Genomic DNA, 14,668 nt, shown 5'->3' with positions numbered 1-14,668 from the left:
GCGCAGCGCGGCGCAAACAACAAACGCACACAAGTATGCATCAAAGAAGATCAAACAACCATATAAATTCACAAATAAAATGTACCATATAAATACAACAAATTGTTCACAACAAATACAACAAGTACATGAAATTGTTCACACCAAGTACAACAAGTTTACGGACCAACATACAACAATACAACATAGTTTTGAGACAATACAACACATAGTTTTCAAACAAATACAACAAGTATGCAACTATTGTTGTCCATGCCAATTCCATCATTCTTTCATGAGATCTTTTTGGGGCTCATCATGTGTGTCGTTGGAGCGAATGACATGGTACGAAGCAATGAACCGGGCAATCCTATGTGCGGACCTCCTCACTTGCACGGAAACCCCCATCAACTCGTAGTGGCTATGATCCACATCTTTACCACGATCATCCTCTATAATCATGTTATGTTGATGACACAAGAGGTCATGATATACAAAGGAATTCACAATTGCAAAGACAAAGCGCTTCACACACAAGATAGAAGTGCTCTCTCCCATGGCCAAATGATCATCAACTAGATCCGTCGGTATACCATATGCCAACATACGCAAGGCGGTGGTCACCTTTTGATATGTGCTATGACCAAGTTCTCCGGCGGTATTTCTCCTTTGCTCAAAGAACCGATCATACTTGGTCACCTCCGTTGCGATGTGCTTGAACAAGTTGATGCTCATCCGAAAACGCCGCTGAAAATAGCTTTCGGGAAATATCGAATTCTCATTGAAATACGACCGCATCAACTTCTCATGCCCTTCAATTCTTTCTCTCCACAACTTCTGTCTACCGAACACCGATCCACCAATTTTGGCTTCTTAACGGGGCGGTATGCTAATAGTAGCGATATGTTCTCCCCTTCCTCTTGGTCGTACTCGTCATCCCATGAATCGTATGATACGCTCTACAAACATACATATGAAATTGCATAATTACAACAAACTATAGTAGCTAATCGGCGAGCAAAATCATGGCGGCCGGCTGGCCGGCGGAGGCGCATACCTTGCGAGCAAATCGGCGAGCATCTTGGGTGCGCCATGTCGCTAGCAAACTCGAAGACGACGACATGGCGACGGCGCGCGGCGCGGGGTATGTAGAGGAGAAGGCGCGGGCGAGGAGGGGAGAAGCGCCGGCTTGTCCCAGTCAGTGGTGGACAGCGCCCGATCGCTACAGCGCGGCGGAACGACCGCTACTGCCGGACGAGGCGCGGGTGAGGTGGATTTACGGCGCGGCGGCGAGCAACAGAGGGGCCGTCGGTGGAATTGACCGGAGGTGGCGGGTTTTCGCGGCGGCGGCGCGGTGGGAAATGGAGGGCGTGTGTGGGGGGGGATTTCCAACCGTTGGGTATTCGCGCGTGCGGCCGACGATGTCGCGGCGCGTGCAGCCGCACACGTCACATTTCTCGGGATTGTGCAAAGCGCCGCGCGCTCTAAATTTTTTCAGCGCCGTGACGGTTTGCCGCGCGTGCTTTGGAGAAGCGATTCCGCCTCCATACGTTGCAAATCGACCGGTTAATATGGTTAATATGGCGCGCGGGCTATATAGCGCGCTTGTTAATCAGCAGCTCTAAGTACCGAGGGCTGCTCCGGTGCTCCCTAAATAAGTTGGAGGGTTATACTTAGGGTTTTTTACGTGTTGGGTCTGCCAAAACCGATTATCTAGTCTATTTATACCCGTACGTATTATAATAGATATATGTACGTCGCCTAAGAAAAAATAATGAGATCCCGTGAGCAAGATTTTTATAGGACATTTTTATTTCGGCACACGCACGTGATCCGTAGATATGTACAAAAAGCGAGATACAACACGAATGCAGACCATACGGGTCTATACGGGGCTGTACGGACGGTGAGCCCTACGCTGAAATTACGATCGTGCACCCCAACTTATGAACGAGGTATGAAAAGATGCCACACCGTTGTTGTGGTTAGCGCACCCCGAATTTTGTCAAGGGAAGGAGCACCGGAGCAGAAGTGCTAAGTACCAGGTTCTGTTCCTGTAATAAATCAGAGAGAGGATAGCGTCGTGATGAGGTACACCGACTTTTCTCCGGAAAAAGTACTCGCAAAAGCTAAAAAATATGGTCGTGCTACGTCGACAAGTGTCTATCGCCCAGCTGCCCCTCGGAGTGGTAGCCACACACGGACACCTTCCACGCACCACACCGTATTATACAAATCAATCAATTCCGAGGTACCGACGTACGTGTCTGCTGACTTCTCTTGACGGCCGGTCGACGAAAGAGCCGACGAGCCCCTCCGCCTCGGTGGCCGATCGAACAGTACGCGTGCCCCTTGCCGGGAAGCGACGCCTGGCCGTCGCGCCGCTCGACGCAACCGGAAGAACGCGCTCCACGGCGGAGGCTTTATGGTCGGCGCTGTCCGCAGCGCGCCGCTCGCCGGTATTAATACCGCAGAGCCCACTCCAACCTCCACTCATCCGATCCAACTCGATATTCCTCCACCACCACTCGCCACAGCCAGCCACGATTCTACACAGCCAGCCACTCGAGAGCTCCAAGATTCGCTAGCAGCTAGGTAGCCAGCCATGTCGACCACCGACGGCCAGAATAAGCAGGCGCGGACACCGGCAGCACTGTCCGCGGCCGGGCACGGCGACGCAGAGACCAGGAAGCTCTTCTCCCGCTTCGACGCGGACGGCGACGGCCGGATCTCCCCGTCCGAGCTCGCCGCGGTGGCGGGCGCCATCTCTCCGCCGCCGAGCGAGTCCGCGGGGGGGCGGGAGGTGGGCGCGATGATGGACCAGCTCGACGCCGACCGCGACGGCTACGTGGACCTGGGCGAGTTCGCGGCCTTCCACGCCCCCGGCGGCCGCGACCTGGACGCCGAGCTGCGCGACGCCTTCGACGTCTACGACATCAACGGCGACGGCCGCATCTCCGTCGCCGAGCTCAGCAAGGTCCTGGGCCGGATCGGCGAGGGCTGCAGCACCCAGGAGTGCGAGCGGATGATCGCCTCCGTCGGCGTCGACGGCGAGGGCTACGTCGGATTCCAGGAGTTCAAGAAAATGATGTCCCCTGACGCCGCCGGCGCGCAGGCCCAACCGCAGCCTGCCGCCGGCGTCACAGACGACAAGCCCAAGACGGAGTGATCCGTTATTCCGATCGCAAATGGAGGTGTATATTGCGTATTATGTTGATGGCAGTAAGATGAATGTACAATATGTGTATGCGCTGCCACTGAGCCACATCCAGCTCTGTTCTTCGGTAACTTGTGCAGACCTAGCTAGCACCGTGACGATTCCCCGTGCGGTTTGGCTGTAATTTGCACTCTAGTAGATGCAAAATGGGAATAAGGATGAATGTACAATATGTAACGAATGCACTGCTCGAGCTCCAGAATCGGCTGTTGCTCTGTTTCCCAGCTACCAAATCTACTTGCGGGAGCGCAAGTAATTCTCCGGAAGCCATAACCAATGGAGCCTCCGGCTTGGCTGCACGACACGTGTCCAGTTTTGACTTAAAAATTCCTTGAATAAAAAACCAGTTTGACTAATAAAAAGAGATTCGCCGGAGCACCAAACTTCGCCGCCGGAGATACACCGGAAACAAAAACTTTGTGCTATTGTAACTGAACCGGTCTCGCCGGAGACATCACATGAAAATCATGTAGCAAAACTTTATACTATAGTATCAATCACTTCGTACATTATTATTAGGGCATGCATAATACTAGTAGGGAAGACATATCTTCACGTCATCTAGAGAAGATGATAAATATTAGAGTCATCTAGAGAAGATGATAAATATTAGAGGCATGACGTATTATTATTTATTGGCATCCCTTACGATAGATGATGAGGATTAATTATTTTTAATAGAAAATTGTGTGGCTAAGGGAAGATAAGTCGTACAATGCCGAAATCCATGCGTGACGCCTGATCTGAGGCGGCAATGCCAAGCAACATGGCTTCCTCTTCGATTTGTTGTTCTGGCCATATTGTGCCATTTTTGGACTCCATTTTCCGCCGTACCATGTGCAAAGTGTGGTGAACTTATTTGGGACCTCAATTTGAGACAATTTGAGGCTATAATTTCGTGCAATTTAATTGTTTAACCTGTTTTCTAAATTTTCTGAACCTAAAATGGCCTCGCCGGAAATGCGTCGGCCCGTTGGAGCCACCTCCATCGCAAATGGACGCTTGACCATTTTCGCGTCCACGGACCGACGCAAACAGACAAACGGGAACATTTTGGGCGTCCAAAATGCGTCGCCCCGCTGGAGATGCCCTAAGAACATCTCTAACAAGAGCCCTTATTCTTAGCGAAGTTCAGTTTCCCAAAATTCAAAGTTCGAGCTGTTTAGGAGGTGGCGCAGAACATAATCCGTATTCGGAACCGAAAAAACCCAAATTCAAATTTGGCGGTAACTAATCATCTCAAACAAGTTTAGAAAAGTGAAATTCAACCTACATAGTTGCATATTTTCATAGTTGCGATTGCAAAAGAGATTACATTCAGTCTGGTCGTCGGCGACCAACTCCTAACTTAGCTAATTTCGCCCGTCGGCGACCTACTGTACGCGCGGCGGAGGACGACGCTGTCGGCGGCCTACTCGGAATCGAGGTCGATGACCTCCTACGCCACCTCTTATGCGCGCATGGCATGGACGGCTCCTTATGCGCAGCCTCCTTATGAGCCGCCTCGTACGCACATGCACGTACGGATTTCGCCTTCTCGCGGTGGAAGCGCGCGCGCCTCGGCCTCCGAGATGACGGCGACCTGTTGGATCACCGTCGCCTCCTCCTCGTTGTTGAGGACATAATCCACCGACTGGAGGACGATACGCGCCGGCGCCACCTCCTGTAATATCCCAGGTAATGGGGTTACAAAAATAGAGGAAACAAATGTGTGCATCGCATTCATGCATAGAAAATCCGGGGAATTTTCGCGTTTTAAAGTAAAACAGTCACAGTAACTGAAGTTTCACTTGACCTTGGTGGAACTGAAGTAGCTCATCAGGTCAAGTGCTATAAACCTCAATGTGACCTTTGATAAAACCTTGTTTTGGATAGTGATGATTTGATCTAAGGGGTTAGATCAAATGGAATCAAATCTAACACAACAACACTTCAATTGATCCATTGCTTGATCTTATAACAGATCATAATATGGTAATCATTACCATAACATAAGAACATTTGTTCAATTGGAAATCAAGTAACAATAAAATAGAGAAACCATTCTTCACTTATCTTTTTCATGTCTGAAAACTAATCCATGACCCTACCATGAAACCTCATGGTATTCATTCCACTTCAACACTGGAATTATAACAAGAAGATCCACTCAAGAAGTATATATATTCTTCTCTATTCCAAATAGTTTTACATCAAACCTAAAGAGGTGAGAGTCCTATTTTATTTAGAGAAGCAATGACAAACCTTGAGGCAAACCTTGGATATAAATATCCATATGATCACAACATCATTTTCAAGAAGAACCCTAGGATATTATTCCAGACCAACCCTAGAGAGAGATAACCAATTATGTTAAACATAGATATTGATGATCACATCAACCTCTATGGAGCCTAACCTTAGGTTAGTATAAAGACTTTCCCAAATGAGAGAGACCAATCATACTAATTCTAGCTTTACCTATTTAAGAATAAAGGACAACCTTTGAACTAAAGTATTAGGAGATTAACCATTTCATCTTGGAGTGGTGAGATAACCTAATATCACGTGGAAAAATACCATATCCATGAACTGATAAAGTAAGGAGGAGATTAATTCAACCAGGGTAGCCAAGTGGAGTTTTAGACTCAATACCTATTGAGATATTGTGAATACACCATAAACCCTAGGCTTATATCCCAACCTTAACTTGTGAACCACTTGGTGATCATAAGTAGAACTCTACCACATCTACATTCCACTTATTCTTCACCTAATAAATAGAAGAGAACCTTAGAATAAAATTTTATACTTTGCATGGTGAGAAACCATCCATCATTATAACCAAAGTTAACTATAAAAAGAACCATAACCACTTTAATTACCTTAATGATAGATTAAGGCTAATATTAGAAATCTATTGGTAGAAGATAAAACCAATTCCCAAGTCCTCATTCACTAAAGGAGCACATAAGCTCTTAAGCAAGTAATCATATTACCTTGGTAAGGGGAGACTAAAAACTAGCAAATATAAAATGGTGTCATCTCAATTCTACAACCTGTAATCATATCTCAAACCTAGAATGTGTATCACTATGGTGATCATAATATAAACCCAGACTATAAATAAGAATCAAACCAAATGTCATTAGGTGAATATAATTAGAATCCTAGAATTGCTCATTAGCTAAATTATATGTTTCACTAATTAAACCTAAGAAACATCCAGTGCTTAATCTCACAATTAAATCCAGGTGTGATGATCAACCACTTATCCATATAATTAAGACCCAACCTTGAGGAGAGTAATATTTACTCTAGGTATTTCAAAGGATTATGAGACCATAACACTAATGTTAGATTTAATATGGGTTATCATCAAACCTACAAAACCTTAATAAAATGTTGCTCACATGAAATGTTATGCAAGTGATTAATTCCTCAAATGGAAACCAAGAACTAATAACAATCTCTGAACAACTTTGAGATGAAAGTATCCATTCTCATAATTCTAAACAGAATTGATTGCATAGTAAAAAGAGAATTAAAGGGAACATATAAAATTCATGATTAATTGTTATTTTGAGTAAATTCATAAATATGTAATATATCTCATCTAAAATGTTTTGTCCAAACAGAAATTGGGGAAATAGTAGCCAGAAAACTAAATCTTGATTAAAACAACATAATTGGAATAATTGCAAACAGTATTTGATTCAATTATGAATTCAAATTGAAAATATGAAACAGAAAATAAAAACAGAAAACAAAATGAGGAGAAAGACATTACCTGGCCGAGCAGCCCACCATTCTAGCCAACCACTGGCCCAGTAGCAGCCCAAGCACCAGCCCAACAGAACAACCCATACCCCTTCGTCTAAAAAAAACTGAGGACGAGCTCGTCCTCATCCTCTCCGAGTGCTGGAGGCCAGCACGACGCCGTGCCTCCTTTCTCCTCAGTGCTGGCGCCTCCTCCTTCATCGACGGCGTGACGAGGCTCTCCCTTGAGCCGTATAAAGCCCTGGACGAACCCTAGTTCCCGAGTTTCTTCCTCCTTTCCAATTTTTCCCGCACACCGAAACCCTGGCCGCACCAGTCATCCTCGTCGCCGCCGTTTGGAGTCCTCCCGAGCACCGCCGTGAAGCCCTGCAGCTCTGCCTCGTCTCCAGCAACCTCCTCATCGACGCACGCTTGCCGGGAAGCCTCGAGGTCCTCGAATTGCGACCTCAATTCCCCGCCGGTAACCACCAGTCGACGTCGTTCGCCGTCGACAGAGACCTTCCCGAGCCTCGCCGACCACACCAACGCGCTCCTGGTGAGCTCGTGGTCCTCCCAGTACCCCTATCTCCCTTAATTGTGCCCTGCATCGTCTTCGCGTCGTGTGACCGTCTCCGCCGCCGCAGCAAGTTCATCGCCGGCCATGCTCCGGTGGTCATTAGCGGGCGGCGCTGGTACCAAAATGCTCACGGTGCTGTGCTGATTCGAGTAGGGTAGCTAGTTAGCCCGCGCGAGCCCGGGAGCGGCGGCGTCATCGCCGACATCCCGCCGGCAGTAGGCCTCCAAGCCACCTCATCGATTTTGACCACGGTCAAAGCCAACGTGGCTGCCACGCTGGAACTAGGCCCACTAGTCAGTGGCTAGGGGTAGTTATAACCCGGGTACACTTAGTCATGTTTCTGTTTTAAAATTCAATTCAATAATTACTGCAACTTTGCAAATTTATATAAAATTCATAATAACTCAGAAAAATGAAAATAAGATATCAAAAGTCTTAGAAAAGTAAACTCTATCCAATAAAAATATAATATGACATTTTTATTTTTAATAAAATTCAATTATTTAATACTTGTAAATTAAGCCTTTTCTTTTAATACAAAATGCAATTAAAATTCAATAATTAGAAAAACTTTCCAAATTAAATAAAAACTAGTAAATAAATAAAGAAAACAATAAAACTAATTTTCTTTATTTGTAAATTTGTTAAATCCTTATTAGAAGGATTTAAACCCTCATTAATAATTACCTTAATTATTAATTTATTAAAAATAATAAAATGTCAAATCCAAGATTAATTTTATTTAAAGTTATTAATAACTTCAACTTGATAATAAAGTTATTAATCATAGGACTATGTAGCAATTAGGAAACCCCAATTCCTTATGAAATGACATTACAACCTTATCATTTCATGTGGTTCCTAAAACCCTAATTCAAATACGAACCCTAGCTCGACTATTTCATTTGAACCCTAATTTACTTCTAAAAACCTAAACCCTAGATCCTCACATGTAATCATGGTGTTCTATTTTCATACATAGAATCATAATAGCAATTAAATACTTGCCATGCCACATAAAATTATAGGATCCCTATTATCAATAATTTAGTAGTCCATGTAGGCATACCTGTCCAACCTAGTTGATCAAATTAGGGCAACCAAATGCAAACCCTAGCTCCTATTCTTAGAGATATCAATCTTAATTAACCATGCTTAGTATCACACCATTATGATGAACCCTAATAGCAACCATGCCCATTATCTTGCACCACCTAACCATACCCCACTAAACCCTATTAGTGTAAGATAATTATTAAACATCCTATTTAGGAAACCACTATTCCTTACTTAGTGAATCCAATAGAAAACCGTAGACATCCTCAAACCTAATTACAATACTTCTTATTATTTAAGAAGTATGTTCTTCAAAAGTTATTCTTTTGAGGTAAATAAAGAATCATCATCAACCCTGCTTATAAGGACCTACAAACCCTAGCTAGCTATCACCAATAAGATGAACCAGCCCTGATAGCAACCTTGTATGTATAATTGCTTAGGATGCCTAGGCCTAACTCAACCTTACAAGCCCTAAGTATTGATGAATCCAACTAGGTTGTGATCCATCTACTACTTACTCCAGAAACCAATTAGAACCATAGAAAACCATAGAACCCCACACACCTAGATATCATACTTGTTCTTTATTATCGAATATGTTCTTCAAAAGTTATTCTTTTGAATTATATAATAAGTAATCATCAACCATGCACTATAGGACTTAAAATTGATAATTGTTCTTTACTTATTATACAACTACTATTCCTTGGTGTGTATGATTGCTACTATTCATTTTACCACTTGCTTATGATTCTAAAACAACACAAACCTGAATAAGAACCTTGTTTGTGAATCTCTCTAAAAGTGCAACACACCCTAAACCAATCATTACAACTCACTGATCCTAAATCACCGGGGTTAGGTCACGCTTAGAGCGATTGCATCTCATACTTATGCATTATTGCATCCTTGCCAATCTTTTAAACATCGTCCTTACCGGACGATGATGCTATTTCAGAATTTGAAGTTATTGCGTATCGAAGACCTTGCCTGCATAATCTTGCAGTCAAGAAAGGCAAGTTCATCACTTGCTCATGTCATTTGAGTATTTCTATCAAATTACTTGCAAAGTACTATGGTTATCACTATTGCATAAAAACCAAAACCACTACTTTCATAACTATGAATATGACTATGTGGTGGGCAACGGAACCATGTATTGTGTTGATATGGTGGAGGTTCCATTGCAAGGGTTTATATCCATCTAGGATTAAACAACAAATGTCGCCAGTGATTCTTGTGCCGTAATAACCGTGTTAGCCATAAGATCCGGAGTGGGACGGAGTAGTCAAAAGTGTTTCCACCTCTCGTTCATCAACGGATGCGCTTTACCGTAGACACTTGTATCTGTCAGGGCAAGCGGTAGGCTGGGGAAGCCTTAAGTCCCCACGGCATAGTCCGTAGACACTTGTCGCTCGAAGAACAAGCGGTAGGTTGGGGAAGCCTTAAGTCCCCACGGTATTGCGGTCTATGATGGGTTGCAGCTACCGGCGAAGGAGTTTGGTTCGATCCCAGACTGTCGTCGTGGTCGGGGTCCACCCTGAAATCTACGGGAATAATGGGACCGACGTGGACCCAGGGTCGGGGCATGCAACAAAGGGTGGGTGTTCGAGGTAGCGGAGGAACATGATTGGCTAGACCTTATACCGGGCCTCACACCAAAGGAAGTGTGGACGGGTCGCCCCCGGTTGGCACCAAGTTTAAGATCTCTTATGGGTAAAGCAACACACCTATGCAGAGTGTAATGAATCGTGACCTGTCACTCCCTGTTCCGGGATATGGAACTGCGAACGCTGCCGGAAAGGAGCTCCATGAAGTTCTAGTAAACCGGTGAAGGCTGACGGACATAGTTCTTGTGAATAAAAGCAACCTTTTGAAGAAATGGTTATGAAAACTTGCATTGGTATTAGACTTTACGGTCTAATGCTGTAGCTAGTGCATTAAACACCTCTTTCCTATAATGAACTTGTTGAGTACGCTCGTACTCATCCCACTCTTAAATCCCTCGCTTAGATATGGAGGCATCGAAGGAGGATCTACAATACAACTCGAAGGTCGAGGAGTCAACAACTACTTCAAAGGACAGGACCCTGTCAGAAGAGTCAAATACTACATCCAACAAGGAGAAAACCTAGATTAGTAATAGAAAGGAACTAGCTTCCTAAACCTAGCTCCTATTTAGCTAGAATCTATTTATAGCCTCTGTAGTTAGTTAAATACTCTACAAATAGAGTTCGTGTTAGGTTTAGACTACGAGTCGTTCTTCTGGAATTTAGTTGCAGTTTTACCTCATTGTAAAGTAGGAGACTGTGTGGATCTTTTGTAAAGAGTCTGTGTTGTAATTCTATAGACATGCCTTGGACCCGCATATGTTTCTGTTGTACCACTCCGAGCGATATAATACTAGTGGAACGGTGTTTCATTGGTGTTATATCGGACTTGCATACTCATCGTTATCACCGGAATTTGACCGAGTCGGAAGTGGGCCGCGATCAAGATGGGCTTGAAGATTATATATGGAAGAAATACGTGAATCGGCCTTATATGCAAAGTTTGGGCTAGTTTGCCCTTGTATCTGTAACATAGTAGATTACGTGTCGGTTAGTTAGAGTTTGCCTCGTGCACGGTCGGGATTATTCCCACGTTAGAAAGTCTACGGACTATAAATATGTATCTAGGGTTTATGAAATAAACAACAACCAACGTTCAACACAAACCAATCTTGGCGCATCGCCAACTCCTTCGTCTCGAGGGTTTCTTCCGGTAAGCACCATGCTGCCTAGATCGCATCTTGCGATCTAGGCAGCACAAGCTTATTACGTTGTTCATGCGTTGCTCGTGCTGAAGCCTTTTTGATGGCGAGCAACGTAGTTATCTTAGATGTGTTAGGGTTAGCATTGTTCTTCGTATCATATGCTGTCGTAGTACAACCCTTATACATCTAGCCGCCCTTACACCTATCTTAGTGTAGGGGCGGCACCCCGCTTGATCATTGTTTAGTAGATCCGATCCGTTACGGTTGATCCTTGTTCTTCAAGGATTAGTTTAATATCCGCAATAGTTAGGCCTTACAAAGGGTTGGAGGATCCAGCGGCGTGTAGGGTGGAGTTTCCTAGCCCTAGACAGGATGTTCCGGGGATCAACCTCGTGTTGGTTTTTAGGCCCTGTCTAGGATCGGCTTACGATCACCGTACGCGAGCGCGAGGCCCAATCGTGAGTAGGATGATCCGATTATGCGGTGAAAACCCTAAATCGTCGTAGATCGCTTTAGCTTTATCTTGATCAAGCAGGACCACCATATATTCGTACACCTCGTACGAATCATGGGTGGATCGGCTCTTTGAGCCGATTCACGGGATAACCTCGAGAGCCGATCGAGGCTCGTATTTAATGTTTACGTGTATGCCATGCAGAAACTAAGCGAGGCATCATCCAACACCTTCCCGACCAGGTATAGGTCAGGTGGCACGCCCTTGCGACAGCATCGGACGTGTGACCGAGAAGGCTTTGCGGGCCGTCGCTCGGAGGGACCGGGGCCAGCCGCAGTCCTGGGAGATTCCCGGCTCTACGGTGTTGCCAGTCACTGCCCGCCAGTGGGTTTCTGACCGCAACACATTCTGGCACGCCCGGTGGGACAATCGTCTACATCCACCGCATCGCCATCTACATCTGAGATGGCGGAAGGCACTCCGGTCAAGTACGAGGATCTGACTGATGAGCTCAAGAAGAAGCATGACGAGATCAAGGCAGTCCTCGAAGCCGACCTCATCGGCTCTTTCCACGTAACCCGCTCCCATGGCATCGGGTGGAAGGGGTTCTCACTCGAAGGCGCGCTCGATGGAGTGGACATGTCCGCCCCGTCGGAAGAACGCACCGGGTCGCTGCGTCGAGAGATCAACTTCATGGTGGCTCATTCGCCGCACCGCCACTCCGAGAGCCTCGGTGAACACTTTGGAGCGTGTCGCTCTGCGCGTGATCCAGGAAATCATGAGCCACCGGTATTCTCCGTCAGGACCAGCTCTGGGGACTTACCAAGGAGAGATGCCACTCCAGTCCCGTCCACCGCTGCCGTTTGCATTGGCAGCACCAGAAGTGCCGAGCTCATCGGCATACGTCGTCTACAAGATTGGTGGTGACCCTAGTGACTACCAATTCCTACATGAGGCGCCCAAGGAGATCCCGCACGGATACACGTGCGCATACGTGCCGACCGCGAGAATCGGGCACTCTCTAACCAGGCTGCAACGGCAGGGACCTCTGGAACAGCAGGAGGAACGTCGGGAGCAGATCTTGAGAAGCAGACGTGGCTAGCTAAGTACGCCACTCCGACAAACCTCCAGAGCTCAGCTCCGCAGTTGGCTCAGAACTGGAAAAGCAAGCATGGCTGGCTAAGTATGCCACCCCGGCGAATCTTCAGGGTTTGACACCTTCAGCCATCACCGCGGATCAGATTTGTACAATTCTGAAAGATCAGTTCGGCATGATGCCGAAAAAGAGGACAATCGGCTATACCAAGCCGTACCCCAACGAGTACGAATTGATCCCGCTACCACCCAAATATCGGCTCCCGGACTTCACAAAGTTTAGTGGATCGAGATGGTTCCAGCTCCATCGAGCATGTGAGCCGATATTTGGCACAAGCTGGGCACGATCTCAGCATCAGACGAGCTGCGTGTGAGGTTCTTCGCACAGTCCCTCACAGGATCGGCTTTCGGGTGGTACACATCGCTGCCACCAAACTCAATCCGGACTTGGAAGCAGTTGGAAGAGCAGTTCCACATACAGTATCACTCAGAGGCTTCCGAGGCTGGTATTGCCGATCTAGCACAAGTACGACAGAAGCGCGGGGAAACAGTGTCAGAATACATCCAGCGCTTCAGGACCATTAGGAACCGATGCTATTCGGTTCACGTAAGTGAAAAGAAGCAGTCGAGTTGGCGGTGGTGGGTCTCTCATCATCGATCAAGGACGTGGCCTCCCAAGCAGACTACCCTTCATTGGCGCACATGGTGCAGAAGCTGTCAGCATATGAACAGCGCCACCCAGATGTTTACCAGGACAAATTCAAGCGTGCGGTGGTCCTGGTTGAGGAAGACGAGGATGAAGGTGCTACGGGAGATCGAGAGGTAGCAGTGGCTGAATGGACTCGGGCGGCAGGCCCCGTGTCCTGCAAGTGGGTTAAGCCACAAGGCCCTCCCAAAGGGTTCGACTTCGACGTGACCAAAACTGAGCAGATTTTCGACCTCTTACTCACGGAGAAGCAGCTAAAGGTACCCGAAGGCCACAAGATCCCCACGGTGCAGGAGCTGAACGGAAAGCCATACTGCAAGTGGCATAACACGTTCACCCACACCACTAACGACTGCAGGGTGTGGCGTCGGCAGATCCAAATGGCGATAGAAAAAGGGCGGCTAATTTTCAACCGAGTACGCCATGAAGGTCGACACACACCCCTTCCCCGCCGTTAACATGGTGGAGTATACTTACCATGGAGGGTGCCAGCCAGATTTCTCGTGCAATATCAACATGGTGGGACCTGGGCACCACTCCGGTAAGGACGGAGATGAGGGCAACTCGCTCTCATAGCAAAGACACGAGAGGAAGCCGCTCCACGCGATCGGCTCCGCCACGACGGCAAGCGCTACATCACAGAGGGAGAAGTGAGGAACGTAAGATATCAGCGACCTCTCTCTGATCACCTCCTCAACAAGTATGTGGGTCAATACGACCAACGCCGGCGATACAACGGCGATGATGAAAAAGATCGTCTGGCTAGGGACGACAGGAGACGACGTCGGCATGATCACGACGAGGAGCGATATGAGCGCCACGCCAAGGAAAAGTCGAGGGAGCAAGACGACGTGGATAGGCACTGGGACTGCCCCTTCTTCAGACACTGCTGGGATTCAGGAATGAGCCGATTGCCTACAATCGGCAATTGCCCAGAATGTAAACAAAAGAAGAAGGATGCAGCTAACGTGTCCGTGTTCAAACGTCTAGGGCCTCTCCCGCCTCGGAACAAGCATGCTGAGTCCGCTCGGGTGGAAGATCTCGAGGAACTAGAGGACGATGATGAAGAAGAAGGCAAGTATCATCGG

The 14,668-nt window shown here is 46.7% G+C and overlaps 1 protein-coding gene across 1 annotated transcript; it reads left to right on the top strand.

Annotated features, from left to right (window-relative positions):
- The first annotated feature begins 2,482 nt into the window (after nucleotides 1-2,482).
- On the top strand, nucleotides 2,483-3,495 carry LOC124668035 (probable calcium-binding protein CML16). The gene has a single exon (XM_047205239.1). The coding sequence runs from the start codon at nucleotides 2,585-2,587 to the stop codon at nucleotides 3,146-3,148; it is 564 nt and encodes a 187-aa protein (XP_047061195.1). The 5' UTR covers nucleotides 2,483-2,584; the 3' UTR covers nucleotides 3,149-3,495.
- Nucleotides 3,496-14,668: the final 11,173 nt, after the last annotated feature.

Source organism: Lolium rigidum, chromosome 6 (genome assembly GCF_022539505.1).
Source record: "Lolium rigidum isolate FL_2022 chromosome 6, APGP_CSIRO_Lrig_0.1, whole genome shotgun sequence".
In the NCBI taxonomy this organism is placed as follows: domain Eukaryota; kingdom Viridiplantae; phylum Streptophyta; class Magnoliopsida; order Poales; family Poaceae; genus Lolium; species Lolium rigidum.
Note: the sequence above shows the minus strand (reverse complement) of the source record. Positions and strands in the feature narration are given on the sequence as shown.